Below are 26649 nucleotides of genomic sequence, written 5' to 3' on the forward strand. Positions count from 1 at the left end.
GGAGAGGAGGAGGAGGAGGAACTCTGGTGGCTGGGGAGAGGAGGAGGAAGAGGAACTCTGGTGGCTGGGGAGAGGAGGAGGAAGAGGAACTCTGGTGGCTGGGGAGAAGAGGAGGAACTCTGGTGGCTGGGGAGAGGAGGAGAAGGAGGAACTCTGGTGGCTGGGGAGAGGAGGAGGAACTCTGGTGGCTGGGGAGAAGAAGAGGAAGAGGAACTCTGGTGGTTGGGAAGAGGAAGAGGAGGAGGAGGAACTCTGGTGGCTGGGGAGAAGAGGGGGAAGAGGAGGAGGAACTCTGGTGTTTGGGGAGAAGAAGAGGAAGAGGAGGAGGAGGAGGAACTCTGGTGGCTGGGGAGAAGAAGAGGAAGAGGAGGAGGAACTCTGGTGGTTGGGAAGAGGAAGAGGAGGAGGAGGAACTCTGGTGGCTGGGGAGAAGAGGAGGGGGAACTCTGGTGGTTGAGGAGAAGAAGAGGAAGAGGAGGAGGAGGAGGAGGAACTCTGTTGGTTGGGGAGAAGAAGGAATAGAAAGAGTTTGGGGAAAGGAGAGAAAGAGGCAGAGGAGATACTGGGACACGGCATGCAGAGGGACACAAAGAATCACATCGGTCTCCACACTGTCCTCCTTCCCTCTGTGGGAGACCGAGGAGAGAGGGGGGGACAGGAATGTGGTAAACAACTCTACTGTGTTGATGTTTACCGGATGTTTCTGTCACGAGTGTCAGACTGACAAGAACCAAGGAGTCTGAGAGGAGAGACCTGGTGGCCTTCACCAACCGACCTGAGACAGCCTGTTAGAGGTCTCCACTGTACTGTATCAGTCTGGGCCCATATTTATAAAGACTCTCAGTAGGAGTGTTGATCTAGGATCAGGTCATAAAGAGTCTCAGTAGGAGTGCTGATCTAGGATCAGGTCATAAAGAGTCTCAGTAGGAGTGCTGATCTAGGATTAGGTCATAAATAGTCTCAGTAGGAGTGTTGATCTAGGATCAGGTCATAAAGAGTCTCAGTAGGAGTGTTGATCTAGGATCAGGTCATAAAGAGTCTCAGTAGGAGTGTTGATCTAGGATCAGGTCATAAAGAGTCTCAGTAGGAGTGCTGATCCTAGATCATAATGAATTACATTACATGGACCTGGGGGACCTGATCCTAGATCATAATGACCTGGGGGACCTGATCCTAGATCATAATGACCTGGGGGACCTGATCCTAGATCATAATGACCTGGAGGACCTGATCCTAGATCATAATGACCTGGGGGACCTGATCCTAGATCATAATGACCTGGGGGACCTGATCCTAGATCATAATGACCTGGAGGACCTGATCCTAGATTATAATGACCTGGGGGACCTGATCCTAGATCATAATGACCTGGGGGACCTGATCCTAGATCATAATGACCTGGGGGACCTGATCCTAGATCATAATGACCTGGGGGACCTGATCCTAGATCATAATGACCTGGAGGACCTGATCCTAGATCATAATGACCTGGGGGACCTGATCCTAGATCATAATGACCTGGGGGACCTGATCCTAGATCATAATGACCTGGAGGACCTGATCCTAGATTATAATGACCTGGGTGACCTGATCCTAGATCATAATGACCTGGGGGACCTGATCCTAGATCATAATGACCTGGAGGCCCTGATCCTAGATCATAATGACCTGGGGGACCTGATCCTAGATCATAATGACCTGGGGGACCTGATCCTAGATCATAATGACCTGGGGGACCTGATCCTAGATCATAATGACCTGGGGGACCTGATCCTAGATCATAATGACCTGGGGGACCTGATCCTAGGTCATAATGACCTGGGGGACCTGATCCTAGATCATAATGACCTGGGGGACCTGATCCTAGATCATAATGACCTGGGGGACCTGATCCTAGATCATAATGACCTGGGGGACCTGACCCTAGATCATAATGACCTGGGGGACCTGATCCTAGATCATAATGACCTGGGGGACCTGATCCTAGATCATAATGACCTGGGGGACCTGATCCTAGATCATAATGACCTGGAGGACCTGATCCTAGATCATAATGAATTACATTACATGGACCTGGGGGACCTGATCCTAGATCATAATGACCTGGGGGACCTGTTCCTAGATCAGCTCTCCTACTGTGAATACCAGAACCAGGTCTTACCTGTCAGAGGTCAGAGGTCTTCATCCTCTCGGATGTTGTGGTTTCTTCCTACTGTAGCTTTTTTCCCAACTTCAACTGTTTCACATTTTAGTGTCTGTCAATAAATGCCCGGACAACAAACAGCTAAATGTGTATATTTCACTGAATAGTGTCATGCAAAAAAATGTATTTGTTGTTTCAAATAATGTTTCGTTTTTTTTTTGTCATGTCATGTAAATATTATAAAACTAAAATCTGCGTAAAGTTAAAGATTTTCTTATATGTTGTTATATGTTGTTTCTTATATGTTAAAATCTGCGTAAAGTTAAAGTACTTTATATGTTGTTTGATAAATAAATAATGTTGGTATAATGATCTGTTTCCAGTTCTTTAATGCAGAATCATAGCCTGGGTACCAGTCAGTTCTTTAATGCAGAATCATAGCCTGGGTACCAGTCAGTTCTTTAATGCAGAATCATAGCCTGGGTACCAGTCAGTTCTTTAATGCAGAATCATAGCCTGGGTACCAGTCAGTTCTTTAATGCAGAAGCATAGCCTGGGTACCAGTCAGTTCTTTAATGCAGAAGCATAGCCTGGGTACCGGTCAGTTCTTTAATGCAGAATCATAGCCTGGGTACCGGTCAGTTCTTTAATGCAGAATCATAGCCTGGGTACCAGTCGGTTCTTTAATGCAGAATCATAGCCTGGGTACCAGTCGGTTCTTTAATGCAGAATCATAGCCTGGGTACCAGTCAGTTCTTTAATGCAGAATCATAGCCTGGGTACCAGTCAGTTCTTTAATGCAGAATCATAGCCTGGGTACCAGTCAGCTTGTGCCACTTCTTGTCATAAACAGGAGTGGCATGATGGCACAAACAGACTGGTACCCAGGCTACAAAAAAGGCCCTTTAAAAACATGTAACTGGAGAATAAAGTGCAGTTGACTGGTACCCAGGCTAGTGTAATCATACTTTTTTATGATTTTAACAGGTAAGTTGACTGAGAACACGTTCTCATTTGCAGCGACGACCTGGGGAATAGTTACAGGGGAGAGGAATGAGCCAAATGTAAACTGAGGATTATTAGGTGACCATGATGGTATGAGGGCCAGATTGGGACTTTAGCCTGTACACCAGGGTTAACACCCCTACTCTTACAATAAGTGCCATGGGATCTTTAATGACCTCAGAGAGTCAGGAAACCCGTTTCACGTCCCACCCGAAAGACAGCAGCCTACACAGGGCAGTGTCCCCAATCACTGCATTGGGATATTCTTTTAGACCAGTGCCTCCTAGTGGCCCTCCAACACCACTTCCAGCAGCATCTGGTCTCCCATCCAAGGACTGACCAGGACCAACCCTGCTTAGCTTCAGAAGCAAGCCAGCAGTGGTATGCAGGGTGGTATCATTCTTGTTGTTGACAGAGATACAGTCAAAGGGGGAGAGAATTCATTCTAAGGTACAGTTTCTCAGAACGTGAGAACCTGTAGGCTGCAGTACAACCTAACACCACTAGAGGGCAGGTTAACCTCATAAATAGAGAATGTGCTGTGTTCGTAACCAAGTGGGAATTTATCACATACGACTTGGAAAAATCTACTTGAAATGCCCTCCAACTGGTAATTACTAGTGGGAAGCTCCTCTATCAGGTAGCCTAGTGGTTCGAGTGTAGGGGAGGCAGGTAGACTAGTGGTTAGAGTGTAGGGGAGGCAGGTAGACTAGTGGTTAGAGTGTAGGGGAGGCAGGTAGACTAGTGGTTAGAGTGTAGGGGTGGCAGGTAGCCTAGTGGTTAGAGTGTAGGGGTGGCAGGTAGACTAGTGGTTAGAGTGTAGGGGAGGCAGGTAGACTAGTGGTTAGAGTGTAGGGGTGGCAGGTAGACTAGTGGTTAGAGTGTAGGGGTGGCAGGTAGCCTAGTGGTTAGAATGTAGGGGAGGCAGGGTAGACTAGTGGTTAGAGTGTAGGGGTGGCAGGTAGCCTAGTGGTTAGAGTGTAGAGGAGGCAGGTAGTTTAGTGGTTAGAGTGTAGAGGAGGCAGGTAGCCTAGTGGTTAGAGTGTTGGACTAGTAACCGAAAGGTTGCAAAATCGAATCCCCGAGCTGATAAGGTAAAACTCTGTCTTTCTGCCCCTGAACAAGGGGCCCTAGACCGTCGTTGAAACTCTTCCCACATTCTGACCTCTGTCACCTACTAAGAAAATGACATTTATACATCATTTTTTGGCAGTTAATTGTAACAAAACTATCTTTCTTTTTTTAACACTATAATTTTGTTAAAAGCAGTGTAGTATTTTTTGGTTTATGGTTTACGCAGCTTGTTGGCCAATAGCTAATCAGCGTTTCTCAACGAGTTCAAAGCACTTAAATGCATCTAGCTGTTATTTACAAATTCCCACCTCCCACTTGGTTACGAACGCAGCGTCTGTGTCTGAGAAGGGCTGTTTTTGGAACTCGTGTGGTGGGGTGTGTTCATTACTGCAAACCCACCAACAAAAAATGCAACGGAGAACTTGTTGCAACAAAAAAAACGTGTGTTTCTTTTAGGTCCGATTTCAGCCTGTTTGCTTCCGTTTGGTCCCTAGATCTTTCAAGAATAGAACGGCCACGACACACAGACAGGAGACTCTCAGGGTTAGGGAGCATTACACACAGACAGGAGACTCTCTCAGGGTTAGGGGGCATTACACACAGACAGGAGACTCTCTCAGGGTTAGGGGGCATTACACACAGACAGGAGACTCTCTCAGGGTTAGGGGGCATTACACACAGACAGGAGACTCTCTCAGGGTTAGAGAGCATTACACACAGACAGGAGACTCTCTCTGGGTTAGGGAGCATCACACACAGACAGGAGACTCTCTCAGGGTTAGGGGGCATTACACACAGACAGGAGACTCTCTCAGGGTTAGGGGGCATTACACACAGACAGGAGACTCTCTCAGGGTTAGGGAGCATTACACACAGACAGGAGACTCTCTCAGGGTTAGGGGGCATTACATACAGACAGGACTCTCAGGGTTAGGGGGCATCACATACAGACAGGAGACTCTCTCAGGGTTAGAGAGCATTACACACAGACAGGAGACTCTCTCTGGGTTAGGGAGCATCACACACAGACAGGAGACTCTCTCAGGGTTAGGGGGCATTACACACAGACAGGAGACTCTCTCAGGGTTAGGGGGCATTACACACAGACAGGAGACTCTCTCAGGGTTAGGGAGCATTACACACAGACAGGAGACTCTCTCAGGGTTAGGGGGCATTACATACAGACAGGACTGTCAGGGTTAGGGGGCATCACACACAGACAGGACTCTCAGGGTTAGAGAGCATTACACACAGACAGGAGACTCTCTCAGGGTTAGAGAGCATTACACACAGACAGGAGACTCTCTCAGGGTTAGGGAGCATTACACACAGACAGGAGACTCTCTCAGGGTTAGGGGGCATTACATACAGACAGGACTCTCAGGGTTAGGGGGCATCACACACAGACAGGACTCTCAGGGTTAGGGGGCATTACACACAGACAGGACTCTCAGGGTTAGGGGGCATTACACACAGACAGGACTCTCAGGGTTAGGGGGCATTACACACAGACAGGACTCTCAGGGTTAGGGGGCATCACACACAGACAGGAGACTCTCTCAGGGTTAGGGGGCATTACACACAGACAGGAGACTCTCTCAGGGTTAGGGGGCATTACACACAGACAGGAGACTCTCTCAGGGTTAGGGGGCATTACACACAGACAGGACTCTCAGGGTTAGGGGGCATTACACACAGACAGGACTCTCAGGGTTAGGGGGCATTACACACAGACAGGACTCTCAGGGTTAGGGGCATTACACACAGACAGGACTCTCAGGGTTAGGGGGCATCACACAGACAGGAGACTCTCTCAGGGTTAGGGGCATTACACACAGACAGGACTCTCAGGGTTAGGGGGCATTACACACAGACAGGACTCTCAGGGTTAGGGGGCATTACACACAGACAGGACTCTCAGGGTTAGGGGGCATCACACACAGACAGGAGACTCTCTCAGGGTTAGAGAGCATTACACACAGACAGGAGACTCTCTCAGGGTTAGGGGGCATTACACACAGACAGGAGACTCTCTCAGGGTTAGGGGGCATTACACACAGACAGGAGACTCTCTCAGGGTTAGGGGGCATTACACACAGACAGGAGACTCTCTCAGGGTTAGGGGGCATTACACACAGACAGGAGACTCTCTCAGGGTTAGGGGGCATTACACACAGACAGGAGACTCTCTCAGGGTTAGGGGGCATTACACACAGACAGGAGACTCTCTCAGGGTTAGAGAGCATTACACACAGACAGGAGACTCTCTCAGGGTTAGGGAGCATCACACACAGACAGGAGACTCTCTGGGTTAGAGAGCATTACACACAGACAGGAGACTCTCTGGGTTAGGGAGCATTACACACAGACAGGAGACTCTCTGGGTTAGAGAGCATTACACACAGACAGGAGACTCTCTCAGGGTTAGGGGGCATTACACACAGACAGGAGACTCTCTCAGGGTTAGGGGGCATTACACACAGACAGGAGACTCTCAGGGTTAGGGGGCATTACACACAGACAGGAGACTCTCAGGGTTAGGGGCATCACACACAGACAGGAGACTCTCTCAGGGTTAGAGAGCATTACACACAGACAGGAGACTCTCAGGGTTAGGGGGCATCACACACAGACAGGAGACTCTCTCAGGGTTAGAGAGCATTACACACAGACAGGAGACTCTCTCAGGGTTAGGGGGCATTACACACAGACAGGAGACTCTCAGGGTTAGGGGGCATCACACACAGACAGGAGACTCTCTCAGGGTTAGAGAGCATTCACACAGACAGGAGACTCTCTCAGGGTTAGGGGGCATCACACACAGACAGGAGACTCTCTCAGGGTTAGAGAGCATTACACACAGACAGGAGACTCTCTCTGGGTTAGGGAGCATTACACACAGACACTTGACAGTTTGCACCATTCACTCTCTGATAACTGTTGGTGAGAATCAGAAGTCTTCCTTCCCAGGCCAGACAGCGTGATATTTCTGGTTTGTGATCAGACGAGTAGGTGTGTTTGAGACAGGTAGGGAGACAGGGTGGGAGACCGGAAGGGAGACAGGTAGGGAGACAGGGAGGGAGACAGGTAGGGAGACAGGTAGGGAGACAGGGAGGGAGACAGGTAGGGAGACAGGTAGGGAGACAGGGAGGGAGACAGGTAGGGAGACAGGGAGGGAGACAGGAAGGGAGAAATGGAGGGAGACAGGTAGGGAGAAATGGAGGGAGACAGGTAGGGAGACAGGTAGGGAGACAGGGAGTGAGAAATGGAGGGAGACAGGTAGGGAGAAATGGAGGGAGACAGGTAGGGAGACAGGTAGGGAGAAATTGAGGGAGACAGGTAGGGAGACAAGTAGGGAGAAATGGAGGGAGACAGGTAGGGAGAAATTGAGGGAGACAGGTAGGGAGACAGGAAGGGAGACATGGAGGAGAAATGGAGGGAGACAGGTAGGGAGAAATGGAGGGAGACAGGTAGGGAGACAGGTAGGGAGAAAAGGAGGGAGACAGGTAGGGAGACAGGTAGGGAGACAGGTAGGGAGAAATGGAGGGAGACAGGTAGGGAGACAGGTAGGGAGACAGGAAGGGAGACAGGTAGGGAGACAGGTAGGGAGACAGGAAGGGAGACAGGTAGGGAGACAGGTAGGGAGAAATGGAGGGAGACAGGTAGGGAGACAGGTAGGGAGACGGAGGGAGACAGGGAGGGAGAAATGGAGGGAGACAGGGAGGGAGAAATGGAGGGAGACATGGAGGGAGACAGGGAGGGAGACGGGAAGGGAGAAATGGAGAGAGACAGGTAGGGAGACAGGGAGGGAGACAGGGAGGGAGACGGGAAGGGAGAAATGGAGAGAGACAGGTAGGGAGACATGGAGGGAGACAGGGAGGGAGACGGGAAGGGAGAAATGGAGAGAGACAGGTAGGGAGACAGGGAGGGAGACAGGGAGGGAGACGGGAAGGGAGAAATGGAGAGAGACAGGTAGGGAGACAGGCAGGGAGACGGGTAGGGAGACAGGTAGTTAGACAGGCAGGGAGACAGGGAGGAAGACAGATAGGGAGACAGGTAGTTAGACAGGCAGGGAGACAGGGAGGGAGACGGGTAGGGAGACAGGTAGTTAGACAGGCAGGGAGACAGGGAGGAAGACAGGCAGGGAGACAGGTAGGGAGACAGGTAGTTAGATAGGCAGGGAGACAGGTAGTTAGACAGGCAGGAAGACAGGTAGGGAGACAGGTAGTTAGACAGGCAGGGAGACAGGTAGGGAGACAGGTAGGGAGACAGGGAGATAAACCGGTAGGGAGAGTGTGAAGGAGAAAGCGCCAACAGGCTTGACCACATTGTCAAGAAGTATAGCCAAGTTATTCCTAGTAGTGTAACTGCTGTGTAGACCAGCATACCTCTGCCTGTCTACAGCCCAAACCTGTTTTAACCTCAGTACTCAGATATATGTGGAATGTAGCTGATAAACCACTGGCCTTAAAAGGGGCAATCTGTTGTTCAAACAATAATAAACACAGAAATGTGACCACTCTCAAATGAATGGACAGAGCTATAAATACAAGGACTCGCCATCCACAAGGACTGACCATACACAAGGACTGTCCATCCATAAGGACTGACCATACACAAGGACTGTCCATCCATAAGGACTGACCATCCACAAGGACTGTCCAACCATAAGGACTGACCATACACAAGGACTGTCCATACACAAGGGCTGACCATACACAAGGACTGTCCATCCATAAGGACTGACCATCCATAAGGACTGACCATACACAAGGACTGTCCATCCATAAGGACTGACCATACACAAGGACTGTCCATCCATAAGGACTGACCATCCATAAGGACTGACCATACACAAGGACTGTCCATCCATAAGGACTGTCCATCCACAAGGACTGTCCAACCACAAGGACTGTCCATCCACAAGGACTGTCCACCCACAAGGACTGTCCATCCACAAGGACTGTCCATCCACAAGGACTCACCATCCACAAGGACTGTCCATCCACAAGGACTGTCCATCCACAAGGACTGTCCATCCACAAGGACTCACCATCCACAAGGACTGTCCAACCATAAGGACTGACCATACACAAGGACTGACCATACACAAGGACTGTCCATCCACAAGGACTCACCATCCACAATGACTGTCCAACCATAAGGACTGACCATACACAAGGACTGACCATACACAAGGACTGTCCATCCACAAGGACTCACCATCCACAAGGACTGTCCAACCATAAGGACTGACCATACACAATGACTGACCATACACAATGACTGACCATACACAAGGACTGTCCATCCATAAGGACTCACCATCCATAAGATCTGACCATACACAAGGACTGTCCATCCATAAGGACTGTCCATCCACAAGGACTCACCATCCACAAGGACTGTCCAACCATAAGGACTGACCATACACAAGGACTGACCATACACAAGGACTGACCATCCACAAGGACTGTCCATCCATAAGGACTGTCCATCCACAATGACTGTCCAACCATAAGGACTGACCATACACAAGGACTGTCCAACCATAAGAACTGACCATCCACAAGGACTGACCATACACAAGGACTGTCCAACCATAAGGACTGACCATACACAAGGACTGACCATCCATAAGGACTGACCATCCATAAGGACTGACCATACACAAGGACTGTCCATCCATAAGGACTGACCATCCCTAAGGACTGACCATAAACAAGGACTGTCCATCCATAAGGACTGTCCATCCATAAGGACTGACCATACACAAGGACTGACCATCCATAAGGACTGACCATACACAAGGACTGTCCATCCATAAGGACTGTCCATCCACAAGGACTGTCCATCCACAAGGACTGTCCAACCATAAGGACTGACCATACACAAGGACTGACCATCCACAAGGACTGTCCATCCACAAGGACTGTCCATCCATAAGGACTGTCCATCCACAATGACTGTCCAACCATAAGGACTGTCCATCCACAAGGACTCACCATCCACAAGGACTGTCCATCTACAAGGACTGTCCATCCACAAGGACTGTCCATCCATAAGGACTGTCCATACATGATATCAACATTCTAGTTTTAACTGTGTTTTTGAGAATATACAGTGTTTGTTTACATTCAATTTGTTTACAAACAAAGGACTAAGTGTTCTAGCGGGGTGCGACAGTAGAACTAAGCTCACGAGGTAGTTTATTAGTTTCGATTCTTCAACAAACAATGACTATATACTGGTATATCATCCACTTAGAAATACCACAAATGGATGTATCAATTCCAGATTGCCCCTTGAAAGGAGTCTCTTCTCATCAGAATGAATAGGGGTCTGCGGGGGGCACAGACCAGAATGAATACAACAGGGAAGGAACCACAACAAAGGGGCCAGTTGTACTCTCCTTCTTCTTCTTCTGAACCGAGTTTACTCAATTCAACCCACATCGCAGAAGTTCAGCTGTACGGCGGCGATTGAAATGATAAAGGCCACGTTGCAGGTTATTTCGAGGAGAGCCTCCGTTCGCGGAGCGAACGCTGAATGTGTCGGCGGTCGAATCCAAAATGACTTTTTATATTTCTACAGCGGAATATGCAACTCTTCAGCTTTACAGATTGAATGGAGTCAACAGTATCATTTTAGCCAGACTCAACCCAGAAATGACATATTTTCAACCAGTTTTGGTCACCGGGTTGAGTTGTTGTTGGCCCTTTCTGCTAAGTAGAATGGTGAACTTGGTAAAAAAAAAAACATGCAAATGCAACGCTGTTAAAATGTCAAACTGTATTGAATAGGACTGTGTCTGAATGGGACAGTCAACGGGAACCAGTTAGGGAATGAATGAACCGGCTGAATGGACAGGAAGTGAACTCTGGCTAGGTTCAGTCTGACTTTGTTGACATTGTTCAGGATCTTAACCTATTTATCCAGGTGTTCATTGACCACCATGATGAGATAGGAATGGCACCCTAATTCCCTACGTAGTGCACTACTTTCAACCAGGAACGGCACCCTAATCCCCTACGTAGTGCACTACTTTCAACCAGGAACGGCACCCTATTCCCTACGTAGTGCACTACTTTCAACCAGGAACGGCACCCTATTCCCTACGTAGTGCACTACTTTCATCCAGGAATGGCACCCTATTCCCTACGTAGTGCACTACTTTCAACCAGGAACGGCACCCTATTCCCTACGTAGTGCACTACTTTCAACCAGGAACGGCACCCTATTCCCTACGTAGTGCACTACTTTCAACCAGGAACGGCACCCTATTCCCTACGTAGTGCACTACTTTCAACCAGGAACGGCACCCTATTCCCTACGTAGTGCACTACTTTTAACCTGATTCCTATGGGCCCTGGTCAAAAGAAGTGGGGGTCACAGGGCTCAGGCAAAAAGTAGTGACTCATTGCTGGCCTTCTGATTGGTGCAGAGTTACTGAGAGGAATATATGGCTTTATGGTTCTGTAATTCATCCCTGTGTCACCACTACAGAAGTGTTCATTCTAATGAATCGTGAAGGATAAACTCACCTTATGACATATGTTTACACAGGTTTAAGGACTTACCTGGTCATCATGAGTTGGCCTGCTCGCCTCCCTACCACTGAGGAAGTACAGTTCCCGCTCAGCCCAGTCAAAACTGTTCGCTGCTCTGGCCCCCCAATGGTGGAACAAACTCCCTCACAACGCCAGGACAGCGGAGTCAATCACCACCTTCCGGAGACACCTGAAACCCCACCTCTTTAAGGAATACCTAGGATAGGATAAGTAATCCTTCTCACCCCCCCCCCCCCTTTTAAGATTTAGATGCACTATTGTAAAGTGACTGTTCCACTGGATGTCATAAGGTGAATGCACCAATTTGTAAGTCGCTCTGGATAAGAGCGTCTGCTAAATGACTTAAATGTAAATGTTAAGGACCCACCTGACCATCATGAGTCGTTCTATGCAGGATAAGGACACATCTGACCATCATGAGTCGGTCTATGCAGGTTAAGGACCCACCTGACCATCATGAGTCGGTCTATGCAGGTTAAGGACCCACCTGACCATCATGAGTCGTTCTATGCAGGTTAAGGACCCACGTGACCATCATGAGTCGGTCTGTGCAGGTTAAGGACCCACCTGACCATCATGAGTCGGTCTGTGCAGGTTAAGGACCCACCTGGTCATCATGAGTCGGTCTGTGCAGGTTAAGGACCCACCTGGTCATCATGAGTCAGTCTATGCAGGTTAAGGACCCACCTGGTCATCATGAGTCAGTCTATGCAGGTTAAGGACCCACCTGACCATCATGAGTCGTTCTATGCAGGTTAAGGACCCACCTGACCATCATGAGTCGTTCTATGCAGGTTAAGGACCCACCTGACCATCATGAGTCGGTCTGTGCAGGTTAAGGACCCACCTGACCATCATGAGTCGGTCTATGGAGGTTAAGGACCCACCTGGTCATCATGAGTCGTTCTATGCAGGTTAAGGACCCACCTGGTCATCATGAGTCATTCTATGCAGGTTAAGGACCCACCTGGTCATCATGAGTCGGTCTATGCAGGTTAAGGACCCACCTGACCATCATGAGTCGGTCTGTGCAGGTTAAGGACCCACCTGACCATCATGAGTCGGTCTTTTCAAATGAGCTCTATTCTATCAAAATAAATCTTATTGGAATCACATTTTTATAGACAGTGTATTTTCCAAATTGCACACCATACACCACAAAAGTAACCGGTTGTATAATGTCCCGCCCCGTTCATCTGTCTGTCACTTAGATTTTTTCTCTCCAATCCAACACCTTCAATTTCACCTTTTATACTTGCAGACATTGACCAATGGATTAGGACAGGGAGGGACGTCCGTTGCTATGGGCGAGTGGACTGGCAGGTGAAACTGGACTGTGAACAGCAGGAGGAGCAGTAGCAGGAGGAACAAGAGGAGCAGTAGCAGGAGGAACAAGAGGAGCAGTAGCAGGAGGAGCGGTAGCAGGAGGAACAGGAGGAGCAGTAGCAGGAGGAACAGGAGGAGCAGTAGCAGGAGGAACAGGAGGAGCAGTAGCAGGAGGAACAGGAGGAGCAGTAGCAGGAGGATCAGGAGGAGCAGGAGTAACAGCAGCAGGAGGAGGAGAAGGAGGAGGAGGAGGATAGAGTTAATTTCCAACACTTCTCTGGGAATTTAAATCGTCCCAAGTTCGAGAGATTTGAAATTGACTGACTTTTGGATCGGGGCCCTGATCACAGGTAAGGAGAGAGAAGAGAGAAGGAGACAAATGAGGGATTTTGAAATGATAACTACTTATTAACGCTTTCGTCGGGTGCGCTTACTATGAAAAAGATATGTTTTGACTGGGGTTCATTGCTCGTAACGCTGGCTAGCTAGCTATCCAGCAAATGCTAACTAGGTAACTAGCTAGCTGTGGTATTTAATGAACCGAATGAGCTACACGCTAACACAGACGGGTGAGTTATACTATTAACTAGCAGTCGGTCGAACTATATATTTAATGTCGCGTTTACCAACTAATAAGGCCAATTTTTTTAACGTCCTGTGGAAAAGTGTTATAACGACTCTAGAAGCTAGCGAGCTAACGTCGGCTAACTAGCGATAACGCTTACCTGGCTAGCTAGTTAACGTTTAACTAACTAACTAGCTAGTTAACGTTATAACTAGCTGTACGGCTCGTTTCTAACCGACGGTTATCGCCTTTTCTAACGACCTCGTCGGAAAAAAAAAACGTAGCTAGTTATCTGTCTACTGTCCCGAGTAACTAGCTAGTTAAGTGATGTTTTATACACAACGTTTATCTATCACTTGATGTTTTGAGGTAGTTTAAAAAAAAGAAAGAAGTGAAATGTATAACATAATATGGCCTCAAACCTTTTTTTTTAACAACCGTCGAGATATTGTTGTAACGTTAGTTCCCAAAGGAGTCTTGAATAAACGTCCGTTAATAACTAGCTACCTCTGTTCTCAATCAGATCATTAACTCTACCTAAAGTCAGTTATTTAACCTGTGTCAGTTGAACAGGGTTGAAGTAGTATTATTATTATTTTTATTTTTTTCTTTCTTCACGGTAATGGTTGTTGGTGTTCTGCTTTTTAGTTGTTTTCAAATATGGACCTCCCTTATTTAGACACTTTTACTGACAATGTAGGTAGGAGTGTTTTCAAGTAGAGTCACCTGAATGGGTAGTTCAGCAGGTAGAGTCTGGGACCAGACATTGGTGTTCTCAAAATGCCATAGATTTAAGTGTTTGACAGCAACAACAAAAAAGTGGATTATAAGCATAATGGATGGTGCCAACCTGTATGGTAACTGACATTAAGACCTGCGACTGGTCAACCTGTATGGTAACTGACATTAAGACCTGCGACTGGTCAACCTGTATGGTACCTGACATTAAGACCTGCCACTGGTCAACCTGTATGGTAACTGACATTAAGACCTGCGACTGGTCAACCTGTATGGTAACTGACATTAAGACCTGCGACTGGTCAACCTGTATGGTAACTGACATTAAGACCTGCGACTGGTCAACCTGTATGGTAACTGACATTAAGACCTGCGACTGGTCAACCTGTATGGTAACTGACATTAAGACCTGCCACTGGTCAACCTGTATGTTAACTGATAATAAGATCTGCGACTGGTCAACCTGTATGGTAACTGACATTAAGACCTGCCTGGTCACCTGGTAACATTAAGACCTGTGGTCATGGTAACTGACATTAAGACCTGCGACTGGTCAACCTGTATGGTACCTGACATTAAGACCTGACATGTATGAACTGATAATAAGATCTGCACTGGTCAACCTGTATGGTAACTGACATTAAGACCTGCGACTGGTCAACCTGTATGGTAACTGACATTAAGACCTGCGACTGGTCAACCTGTATGGTACCTGACATTAAGACCTGCGACTGGTCAACCTGTATGGTAACTGACATTAAGACCTGCGACTGGTCAACCTGTATGGTAACTGACATTAAGACCTGCGACTGGTCAACCTGTATGGTAACTGACATTAAGACCTGCGACTGGTCAACCTGTATGGTAACTGACATTAAGACCTGCGACTGGTCAACCTGTATGGTAACTGACATTAAGACCTGCGACTGGTCAACCTGTATGGTAACTGACATTAAGACCTGCGACTGGTCAACCTGTATGGTAACTGACATTAAGACCTGCGACTGGTCAACCTGTATGGTAACTGACATTAAGACCTGCGACTGGTCAACCTGTATGGTAACTGATAAGACCTGCGACTGGTCAACCTGTATGGTAACTGACATTAAGACCTGCGACTGGTCAACCTGTATGTTAACTGATAAGACCTGCGACTGGTCAACCTGTATGGTAACTGATAAGACCTGCGACTGGTCAACCTGTATGGTAACTGACATTAAGACCTGCGACTGGTCAACCTGTATGGTAACTGACATTAAGACCTGCGACTGGTCAACCTGTATGGTACCTGACATTAAGACCTGCGACTGGTCAACCTGTATGGTACCTGACATTAAGACCTGCGACTGGTCAACCTGTATGTTAACTGACATTAAGACCTGTGACTGGTTAACCTGTATGGTAACTGACATTAAGACCTGCGACTGGTCAACCTGTATGTTAACTGACATTAAGACCTGCGACTGGTCAACCTGTATGGTACCTGACATTAAGACCTGCGACTGGTCAACCTGTATGGTACCTGACATTAAGACCTGCGACTGGTCAACCTGTATGTTAACTGACATTAAGACCTGTGACTGGTTAACCTGTATGGTAACTGACATTAAGACCTGCGACTGGTCAACCTGTATGTTAACTGATAAGACCTGCGACTGGTCAACCTGTATGGTAACTGATAAGACCTGCGACTGGTCAACCTGTATGGTAACTGATAATAAGACCTGCGACTGGTCAACCTGTATGGTAACTGACATTAAGACCTGCGACTGGTCAACCTGTATGGTAACTGATAATAAGACATGGTCAAGACTGACATTAAGACCTGCGACTGGTCAACCTGTATGGTACCTGACATTAAGACCTGCGACTGGTCAACCTGTATGGTAACTGACATTAAGACCTGCGACTGGTCAACCTGTATGGTAACTGACATTAAGACCTGCGACTGGTCAACCTGTATGACCTGCGACTAACCTGACATTAAGACCTGCGACTGGTCAACCTGTATGGTACCTGACATTAAGACCTGCGACTGGTCAACCTGTATGGTAACTGACATTAAGACCTGCGACTGGTCAACCTGTATGGTACCTGACATTAAGACCTGCGACTGGTCAACCTGTATGGTAACTGACATTAAGACCTGCGACTGGTCAACCTGTATGGTACCTGACATTAAGACCTGCGACTGGTCAACCTGTATGGTAACTGATAAGACCTGCGACTGGTCAACCTGTATGGTAACTGATAAGACCTGCGACTGGTCAACCTGTATGGTAACTGATAATAAGACCTGCGACTGGTCAACCTGTATGGTAACTGACATTAAGACCTGCGACTGGTCAACCTGTATGGTAACTGATAATAAGACCTGCGACTGGTCAACCTGTATGGTAACTGACATTAAGACCTGCGACTGGTCAACCTGTATGGTAACTGACATTAAGACCTGCGACTGGTCAACCTGTATGGTACCTGACATTAAGACCTGACTGGTCATGTATGGTAACTGACATTAAGACCTGCGACTGGTCAACCTGTATGGTACCTGACATTAAGACCTGCGACTGGTCAACCTGTATGGTAACTGACATTAAGACCTGCACTGGTCAACCTGTATGGTAACTGACATTAAGACCTGCGACTGGTCAACCTGTATGGTACCTGACATTAAGACCTGCGACTGGTCAACCTGTATGGTACCTGACATTAAGACCTGCGACTGGTCAACCTGTATGTTAACTGACATTAAGACCTGCGACTGGTCAACCTGTATGGTAACTGACATTAAGACCTGCGACTGGTCAACCTGTATGGTACCTGACATTAAGACCTGCGACTGGTCAACCTGTATGGTAACTGATAATAAGACCTGCGACTGGTCAACCTGTATGGTACCTGACATTAAGACCTGCGACTGGTCAACCTGTATGTTAACTGATAATAAGACCTGCGACTGGTCAACCTGTATGGTAACTGATAATAAGACCTGCGACTGGTCAACCTGTATGGTAACTGATAAGACCTGCGACTGGTCAACCTGTATGGTAACTGATAAGACCTGCGACTGGTCAACCTGTATGGTAACTGATAAGACCTGCGACTGGTCAACCTGTATGGTAACTGATAAGACCTGCGACTGGTCAACCTGTATGGTAACTGATAATAAGACCTGCGACTGGTCAACCTGTATGGTAACTGACATTAAGACCTGCGACTGGTCAACCTGTATGGTAACTGATTAAGACCTGCGACTGGTCAACCTGTATGGTAACTGATAAGACCTGCGACTGGTCAACCTGACCTGCGACTGGTCAACCTGTATGGTACCTGACATTAAGACCTGCGACTGGTCAACCTGTATGGTAACTGACATTAAGACCTGCGACTGGTCAACCTGTATGGTACCTGACATTAAGATGCGACTGGTCATAAGACCCTGCGACTGGTCAACCTGTATGGTAACATTAAGACCTGCGACTGGTCAAGACTGACATTAAGACCTGCGACTGGTCAACCTGTATGGTACCTGACATTAAGACCTGCGACTGGTCAACCTGTATGGTAACTGATAAGACCTGCGACTGGTCAACCTGTATGGTAACTGATAAGACCTGCGACTGGTCAACCTGTATGGTAACTGACATTAAGACCTGCGACTGGTCAACCTGTATGGTAACTGACATTAAGACCTGCGACTGGTCATGTAAGACCTGCGACTGGTCAACCTGTATGGTAACTGACATTAAGACCTGCGACTGGTCAACCTGACCTATGGTAACCTGATGGTAACTGATTAAGACCTGCGACTGGTCAACCTGTATGGTAACTGACATTAAGACCTGCACTGGTCAACCTGTATGGTAACATTAAGACATTAAGACCTTAAGACCTGACTGGTCAACCTGTATGGTACCTGACATTAAGACCTGCGACTGGTCAACCTGTATGGTAACTGACATTAAGACCTGCGACTGGTCAACCTGTATGGTACCTGACATTAAGACCTGCGACTGGTCAACCTGTATGGTAACTGACATTAAGACCTGACATGTAAGACCCTGCGACTGGTCAACCTGTATGGTAACTGACATTAAGACCTGCGACTGGTATGGTACCTGACATTAAGACCTGCGACTGGTCAACCTGTATGGTAACTGATAATAAGACCTGCGACTGGTCAACCTGTATGGTACCTGACATTAAGACCTGCGACTGGTCAAAGACCTGTATGGTAACCTGACATTAAGACCTGCGACTGGTCAACCTGTATGGTACCTGACATTAAGACCTGCGACTGGTCAACCTGTATGGTAACTGACATTAAGACCTGCGACTGGTCAACCTGTATGGTACCTGACATTAAGACCTGCGACTGGTCAACCTGTATGGTAACTGATAAGACCTGCGACTGGTCAACCTGTATGGTAACTGATAATAAGACCTGCGACTGGTCAACCTGTATGGTAACTGATACCTGGTGGTCAACCTGTATGGTAACTGACATTAAGACCTGCGACTGGTCAACCTGTATGGTAACTGACATTAAGACCTGACCTGACTGGTCAACCTGTATGGTAACTGACATTAAGACCTGCTGGTCACTGGTCAACCTGTATGTATGGTAACTGACATTAAGACCTGCGACTGGTCAACATGTATGGTAACTGACATTAACTGACATTAAGACCTGCGACTGGTCAACCTGTATGGTACCTGACATTAAGACCTGCGACTGGTCAACCTGTATGGTAACTGATAATAAGCATTAAGACCTGCGACTGGTCAACCTGTATGGTACCTGACATTAAGACCTGCGACTGGTCAACCTGTATGGTAACTGACATTAAGACCTGCGACTGGTCAACCTGTATGGTACATTAAGACCTGCTTACATTAAGTCCTGCGACATTAAGACCTGCGACTGGTCAACCTGTATGGTAACTGATAATAAGACCTGCGACTGGTCAACCTGTATGGTAACTGACATTGCGACTGGTCAAGACTGATAATAAGACCTGCGACTGGTCAACCTGTATGGTACCTGACATTAAGACCTGCGACTGGTCAACCTGTATGGTAACTGATAATAAGACCTGCGACTGGTCAACCTGTATGGTACTGACATTAAGACCTGCGACATTAAGACATTAAGACTGCGACTGGTCAACCTGTATGGTAACTGACATTAAGACTGGTCAACCTGTATGGTAACTGACATTAAGACCTCAACCTGTATGGTAACTGACATTAAGACCTGCGACTGGTCAACCTGTATGGTAACTGACATTAAGACCTGCGACTGGTCAACCTGTATGTGACATTAAGACCTGCGACTGGTCAACCTGTATGGTACCTGACATTAAGACCTGCGACTGGTCAACCTGTATGGTACCTGACATTAAGACCTGCGACTGGTCAACCTGTATGGTAACTGACATTAAGACCTGCGACTGGTCAACCTGTATGGTAACTGACATTAAGACCTGCGACTGGTCAACCTGTATGGTAACTGACATTAAGACCTGCGACTGGTCAACCTGTATGGTAACTGACATTAAGACCTGCGACTGGTCAACCTGTATGGTAACTGACATTAAGACCTGCGACTGGTCAACCTGTATGGTAACTGATAAGACCTGCGACTGGTCAACCTGTATGGTAACTGACATTAAGACCTGCGACTGGTCAACCTGTATGGTAACTGACATTAAGACCTGCGACTGGTCAACCTGTATGGTAACTGACATTAAGACCTGCGACTGGTCAACCTGTATGGTACCTGACATTAAGACCTGCGACTGGTCAACCTGTATGGTAACTGACATTAAGACCTGCGACTGGTCAACCTGTATGGTAACTGACATTAAGACCTGCGACTGGTCAACCTGTATGTTAACTGACATTAAGACCTGCGACTGGTCAACCTGTATGGTAACTGACATTAAGACCTGCGACTGGTCAACCTGTATGGTAACTGACATTAAGACCTGACTGGTCATGTAAGACATTAAGACTGCGACTGGTCAACCTGTATGGTAACTGACATTAAGACCTGCGACTGGTCAACCTGTATGGTAACTGATAAGACCTGCGACTGGTCAACCTGTATGGTAACTGATAAGACCTGCGACTGGTCAACCTGTATGGTAACCTGAACTGATTAAGACCTGCGACTGGTCAACCTGTATGGTAACTGATAATAAGACCTGCGACTGGTGTATGGTACCTGACCTACTGGTCAACCTGTATGGTAACTGAATTAAGACCTGCGACTGGTCAACCTGTATGGTAACTGACATTAAGACCTGCGACTGGTCAACCTGTATGGTAACATAAGACCTGCGACTGGTCAACCTGTATGGTAACTGATTAAGACCTGCGACTGGTCAACCTGTATGGTAACTGATAAGACCTGCGACTGGTCAACCTGTATGGTAACATTAAGACCTGATAACCTGTATGGTAACTGACCTGCGACTGGTCAACCTGTATGGTAACTGATAAGACCTGCGACTGGTCAACCTGTATGGTAACTGATAATAAGACCTGCGACTGGTCAACCTGTATGGTAACTGACATAAGACCTGCGACTGGTCAACCTGTATGGTAACTGATAATAAGACCTGCGACTGGTCAACCTGTATGGTAACTGACATTAAGACCTGCGACTGGTCAACCTGTATGGTACAATTAAGACCTGTACTGGTCAACCTGTATGGTAACTGACATTAAGACCTGCGACTGGTCAACCTGTATGGTAACTGACATTAAGACCTGCGACTGGTCAACCTGGTACCTGAACCTGTGGTCATGGGTAACTGACATTAAGACCTGCGACTGGTCAACCTGTATGGTAACTGACATTAAGACCTGCGACTGGTCAACCTGTATGGTAACTGACATTAAGACCTGCGACTGGTCAACCTGTATGGTACCTGACATTAAGACCTGCGACTGGTCAACCTGTATGGACCTAACCTGTATGGTACCTGACATTAAGACCTGCGACTGGTCAAGATGGTACCTGACATTAAGACCTGGACTGGTCAACCTGTATGGTACCTGACATTAAGACCTGCGACTGGTCAACCTGTATGGTAACTGATAATAAGACCTGCGACTGGTCAACCTGTATGGTACCTGACAATAAGACCTGCGACTGGTCAACCTGTATGGTAACTGACATTAAGACCTGCGACTGGTCAACCTGTATGGTAACTGATAATAAGACCTGCGACTGGTCAACCTGTATGGTACCTGACATTAAGACCTGCGACTGGTCAACCTGTATGGTAACTGACATTAAGACCTGCGACTGGTCAACCTGTATGGTAACTGATAATAAGACCTGCGACTGGTCAACCTGACCTGACATGACCTGCGACTGGTCAACCTGTATGGTACCTGATTAAGACCTGCGACTGGTCAACCTGTATGGTAACTGATAATAAGACCTGCGACTGGTCAACCTGTATGGTAACTGATAATAAGACCTGCGACCTGCGACTGGTCAACCTGTATGGTAACTGACATTAAGACCTGCGACTGGTCAACCTGTATGGTAACTGACATTAAGACCTGCGACTGGTCAACCTGTATGGTAACTGACATTAAGACCTGGTGGTCAACCTGTATGGTAACTGACATTAAGACCTGACATAACTAAGACCTGCGACTGGTCAACCTGTATGGTAACTGACATTAAGACCTGCGACTGGTCAACCTGTATGGTAACTGATTAAGACCTGCGACTGGTCATGTAACATTAAGACCTGCGACTGGTCAACCTGTATGGTACCTGACATTAAGACCTGCGACTGGTCAACCTGTATGGTAACTGATAATAAGACCTGCGACTGGTCAACCTGTATGGTAACTGACATTAAGACCTGCGACTGGTCAACCTGTATGGTAACTGACATTAAGACCTGCGACTGGTCAACCTGTATGGTAACTGACATTAAGTCCTGCGACTGGTCAACCTGTATGGTAACTGATAAGACCTGCGACTGGTCAACCTGTATGGTAACTGATAATAAGACCTGCGACTGGTCAACCTGTATGGTAACTGATAATAAGACCTGCGACTGGTCAACCTGTATGGTACCTGATAATAAGACCTGCGACTGGTCAACCTGTATGGTACCTGACATTAAGACCTGCGACTGGTCAACCTGTATGGTAACTGATAATAAGACCTGCGACTGGTCAACCTGTAAGACCTGGTAACCTGTATAATAAGACCTGCGACTGGTCAACCTGTATGGTAACTGACATTAAGACCTGCGACTGGTCAACCTGTATGGTACCTGACATTAAGACCTGCGACTGGTCAACCTGTATGGTAACTGACATTAAGACCTGCGACTGGTCAACCTGTATGGTACCTGACATTAAGACCTGCGACTGGTCAACCTGTATGGTACCTGCTCACAGATCACTGCACCTGTACGTAGCTCATCTGTAAGTAGCCCATCCAACTACCTCATCCCCATACTGTTATTTACGTAATTTATTTTGCTCATTTGCACCCCCAGTATCTCTACTTGCACAAGCATCTTCTGCACATCTACCATTCCAGTGTTTAATTGCTATATTGTAATTATCTCGCCACTATGGCCTATTTATTTCCTTACCTCCCTTATCCTACCTCATTTGCACACATTGTTTAAAGTCAATAATACAATAGAAAAAGTCTTTGTTTATTCCATGTGTAACTCTGTTGTTGTTTGTAACACTGCTTTGCTTTATCTTGGCCAGGTCGCAGTTGTAAATGAGAACTTGTTCTCAACTTGCCTACCCGGTTAAATAAAATAAAAACTGATAGTAAGTTCCTAAGACCTGCGACTAGCCGCTGCCCCACGGAGATTTGATGAATATTGAGGAAAAAACTAATATATGAATCTCAAACGCTGCTTTTCATTGCTGACCTGCAGATGTCACTAATGGACATTGTGTTAAAAGCTCAGAGTAATTAATCGTTTTTCAGCACAATGTGGTGAATGCCCCAGAGGCTTCAGAAAGCCCCTGTTTCCCATCACTAACAGTGTCGGAGTTGATTTTCCAACACCCGGCTAGCTGACATACATTTGCCTCGATGCCAAGTAGAGGTGGCCCGGTGTGCACAATATGGTCTTGCCTGCAACTCACGTTCTCTGGGCAAGACCAGGGAAGAACTGCCCAGGGAAGAACCCATCCCCTCTTCTATTGGCTCCTAGCCGATAGGAGAACTAACATGTTGACTACACCGCTCGCGTGCACTGCAGAATAAATTTAGACATGCATGTTATTCAATTATTGCAACCACACTGCTTGCAAACATCTGCATTGTCAAGGACTAAAATAGAAGTCCGTTATATTTCTGAAGCAGATCACGCTGTAAGTCCTGCCTCTCCCAGCTTCTCATTGGTTTATAGAAGCAGATGCCCACGTGCCGTCTCCTCATTGGGGCGGCAGGGTAGCCTAGTGGTTAGAGCGTTGGGCTAGTAACTGAAAGGTTGCAAGTTCAATTCCCCGAGTTGACAAGGTACAAAACTGTCGTTCTGGCCCTGAACAAGGCAGTTAACCCACTGTTCCTAGGCCGTCTTTGAAAATAAGAATTTGTTCTTAACTAGTTAAATAAAGGTAAAAAAATATATATACCCACCTGCGTGACTGAAAGACGAACGGAGGTCAGTGGTGGTTATACAACTTTATGAAGATCACCATATAAATCCAAAGAAGGAAAAAGCCTGGAAGGTGGAGACATGACTAGAAATTATTTGGTTGACCATTTTTATGTGTGGATTAATTGTCAGAGTAGAGGACCTTGTGCATTTTAGGTAAAAGAACAACTCTACGTGTATATCCCAGGACAAATTAGCTAGAAACAGCAAGCTAGCTTAATAGGACAAATTAGCTAGAAACAGCAAGCTAGCTTAATAGGACAAATTAGCTAGACACAGCAAGCTAGCCTAATAGGACAAATTAGCTAGAAACAGCAAGCCAGCTTTTAATAGGACAAATTAGCTAGCAACTGCAAGCCAGCTAACTTGGACAAATTAGCTAGCAACTGCAAGCTAGCTAACTAGGACAAATTAGCTAGCAACTGCAAGCTAGCTAACTAGGACAAATTAGCTAGCAACTGCAAGCTAGCGAACTAGGACAAATTAGCTAGCAAATGCAAGCTAGCTAACTAGGACAAATTAGCTAGCAACTGCAAGCTAGCTAACTAGGACAAATTAGCTAGCAACGGCAAGCTAGCTAACTAGGACAAATTAGCTAGCAACGGCAAGCTAGCTAACTAGGACAAATTAGCTAGCAACTGCAAGCTAGCTAACTAGGACAAATTAGCTAGCAACTGCAAGCTAGCTAACTAGGACAAATTAGCTAGCAACTGCAAGCTAGCTGAATAGGACAAATTAGCTAGCAACTGCAAGCTAGCTGAATAGGACAAATTAGCTAGCAACTGCAAGCTAGCTAACGAGGACAAATTAGCTAGCAACTGCAAGCTAGCTAACTAGGACAAATTAGCTAGCAACTGCAAGCTAGCTAACTAGGACAAATTAGCTAGCAACTGCAAGCTAGCTGAATAGGACAAATTAGCTAGCAACTGCAAGCTAGCTGAATAGGACAAATTAGCTAGCAACTGCAAGCTAGCTAACTAGGACAAATTAGCTAGCAACTGCAAGCTAAATTCCCATAAATGTTTAATACTTTTCGACCTGTCTCCAAATTAATATAATTGGTTCAGAGTTTGTTTTGATATTTTAACCTGTGTGTCTTGATCGCGTTTGGTGTTGGGGGGACAAAATCAATTTGCGCACGATTGCGGGTGGCCTGGTTTGGGTACGGTGTAGCGGGTTAGGAGAACCAACGTAGTGGGTTAGGAGAATGACATTTAAGGTGAGTAAAAGGGTTAAGCTTAGCTAAAATCCGACAAGGAAGTAGTCAAGAGAAGAGGTGGTAGGGTTTCCCTGGACTCTTCTTCACTGGTTTTGGACAGGATGTGAGTCACAGTCAGACTCTTCTCGGCGGGCAGGGAGTGAAACTCAACACTTTGCCGACATGCGTAACATCCCATTTTAGTCATCGTCAGATAGTGTGTCACGATCCCAACTGCCCCTGTTCTGTTGACTCTTCAAATCCGTCCTCGTTGAGATTCTCAGTGTTATTCACGTCAAATACAATAGCGAGGAATGTGATCGGACTGACACACACAGCCACTTATCCACCTCCTGACTCCCTTTCTGGAAACATTTCCCACAGAGATTAGGTTATGGGATGATGTCAGAATAACTGTCAACAATTCACCATGGAGTCTTTCTAGAACCCATCATGGCTGTTTCCTATTCTTCAGCTATGAAGTGATTTCAACAATCACTCCCAGCAGATTAATTCAAGGTGATTTTTTTCTGTGAATGCAGTTTGATTGCCCACTAGTAAAACTAACATGGGCTGTTGATTGGTTTGTGTGTTTCCATTAGGGGAAGGAAATGACCAAAACAAACGTGTTGTCATTAGTATCCTCTAACCACATGACTCCTATTGATTGGTTGGTTAGTCTGTTGTCATTAGTATCATCTAACCTCATGACTCCTATTGATTGATTGGTCTGTCATTAGTATCCTCTAACCTCATGACTCCTATTGATTGGTTGGTCTGTCATTAGTATCCTCTAACCTCATGACTCCTATTGATTGGTTGGTTAGTCTGTTGTTATTAGTATCCTCTAACCTCATGACTCCTATTGATTGATTGGTCTGTTGTCATTAGTATCCTCTAACCTCATGACTCCTATTGATTGGTTAGTCTGTTGTCATTAGTATCCTCTAACCTCATGACTCCTATTGATTGATTGGTCTGTTGTCATTAGTGTCCTCTAACCTCATGACTCCTATTGATTGGTTAGTCTGTTGTCATTAGTATCCTCTAACCTCATGACTCCTATTGATTGGTTAGTCTGTTGTCATTAGTATCCTCTAACCTCATGACTCCTATTGATTGGTTAGTCTGTTGTCATTAGTATCCTCTAACCTCATGACTCCTATTGATTGGTTAGTCTGTTGTCATTAGTATCCTCTAACCTCATGACTCCTATTGATTGATTAGTCTGTTGTCATTAGTATCCTCTAACCTCATGACTCCTATTGATTGGTTAGTCTGTTGTCATTAGTATCCTCTAACCTCATGACTCCTATTGATTGATTAGTCTGTTGTCATTAGTATCCTCTAACCTCATG

General features: G+C 46.6%; 2 protein-coding genes across 3 annotated transcripts in view; one reads left to right on the forward strand and one right to left on the reverse strand.

Annotated features, from left to right (window-relative positions):
- Positions 1-180: 180 nt before the first annotated feature.
- LOC127915619 (uncharacterized PPE family protein PPE21-like) lies at positions 181-11810 on the reverse strand. Its single transcript, XM_052495839.1, has 8 exons — positions 11803-11810; positions 4531-4609; positions 1939-2161; positions 1819-1908; positions 1669-1788; positions 1588-1638; positions 1339-1527; positions 181-1308 (listed from the first exon to the last, which is right to left on the reverse strand). The coding sequence occupies exons 1-8, from the start codon at positions 11808-11810 to the stop codon at positions 1064-1066; spliced, it is 1005 nt and encodes a 334-aa protein (XP_052351799.1). The 3' UTR covers positions 181-1063.
- A 1243-nt stretch (positions 11811-13053) lies between these two features.
- The window catches only part of LOC118373481 (protein numb homolog), a 109655-nt gene continuing 96059 nt past the window's right edge, over positions 13054-26649 (forward strand). The window contains exon 1 of one of the 2 annotated variants that reach the window (XM_052496084.1): positions 13054-13469. The gene's annotated coding sequence lies outside the window, so the exon portion shown is untranslated. The remainder of the gene's footprint in view (positions 13470-26649) is intronic. The other variant, XM_052496085.1, reaches the window with a different exon arrangement.

This window comes from Oncorhynchus keta, chromosome 35, assembly GCF_023373465.1.
Source record: "Oncorhynchus keta strain PuntledgeMale-10-30-2019 chromosome 35, Oket_V2, whole genome shotgun sequence".
Classification (NCBI taxonomy): Eukaryota; Metazoa; Chordata; class Actinopteri; order Salmoniformes; family Salmonidae; genus Oncorhynchus; species Oncorhynchus keta.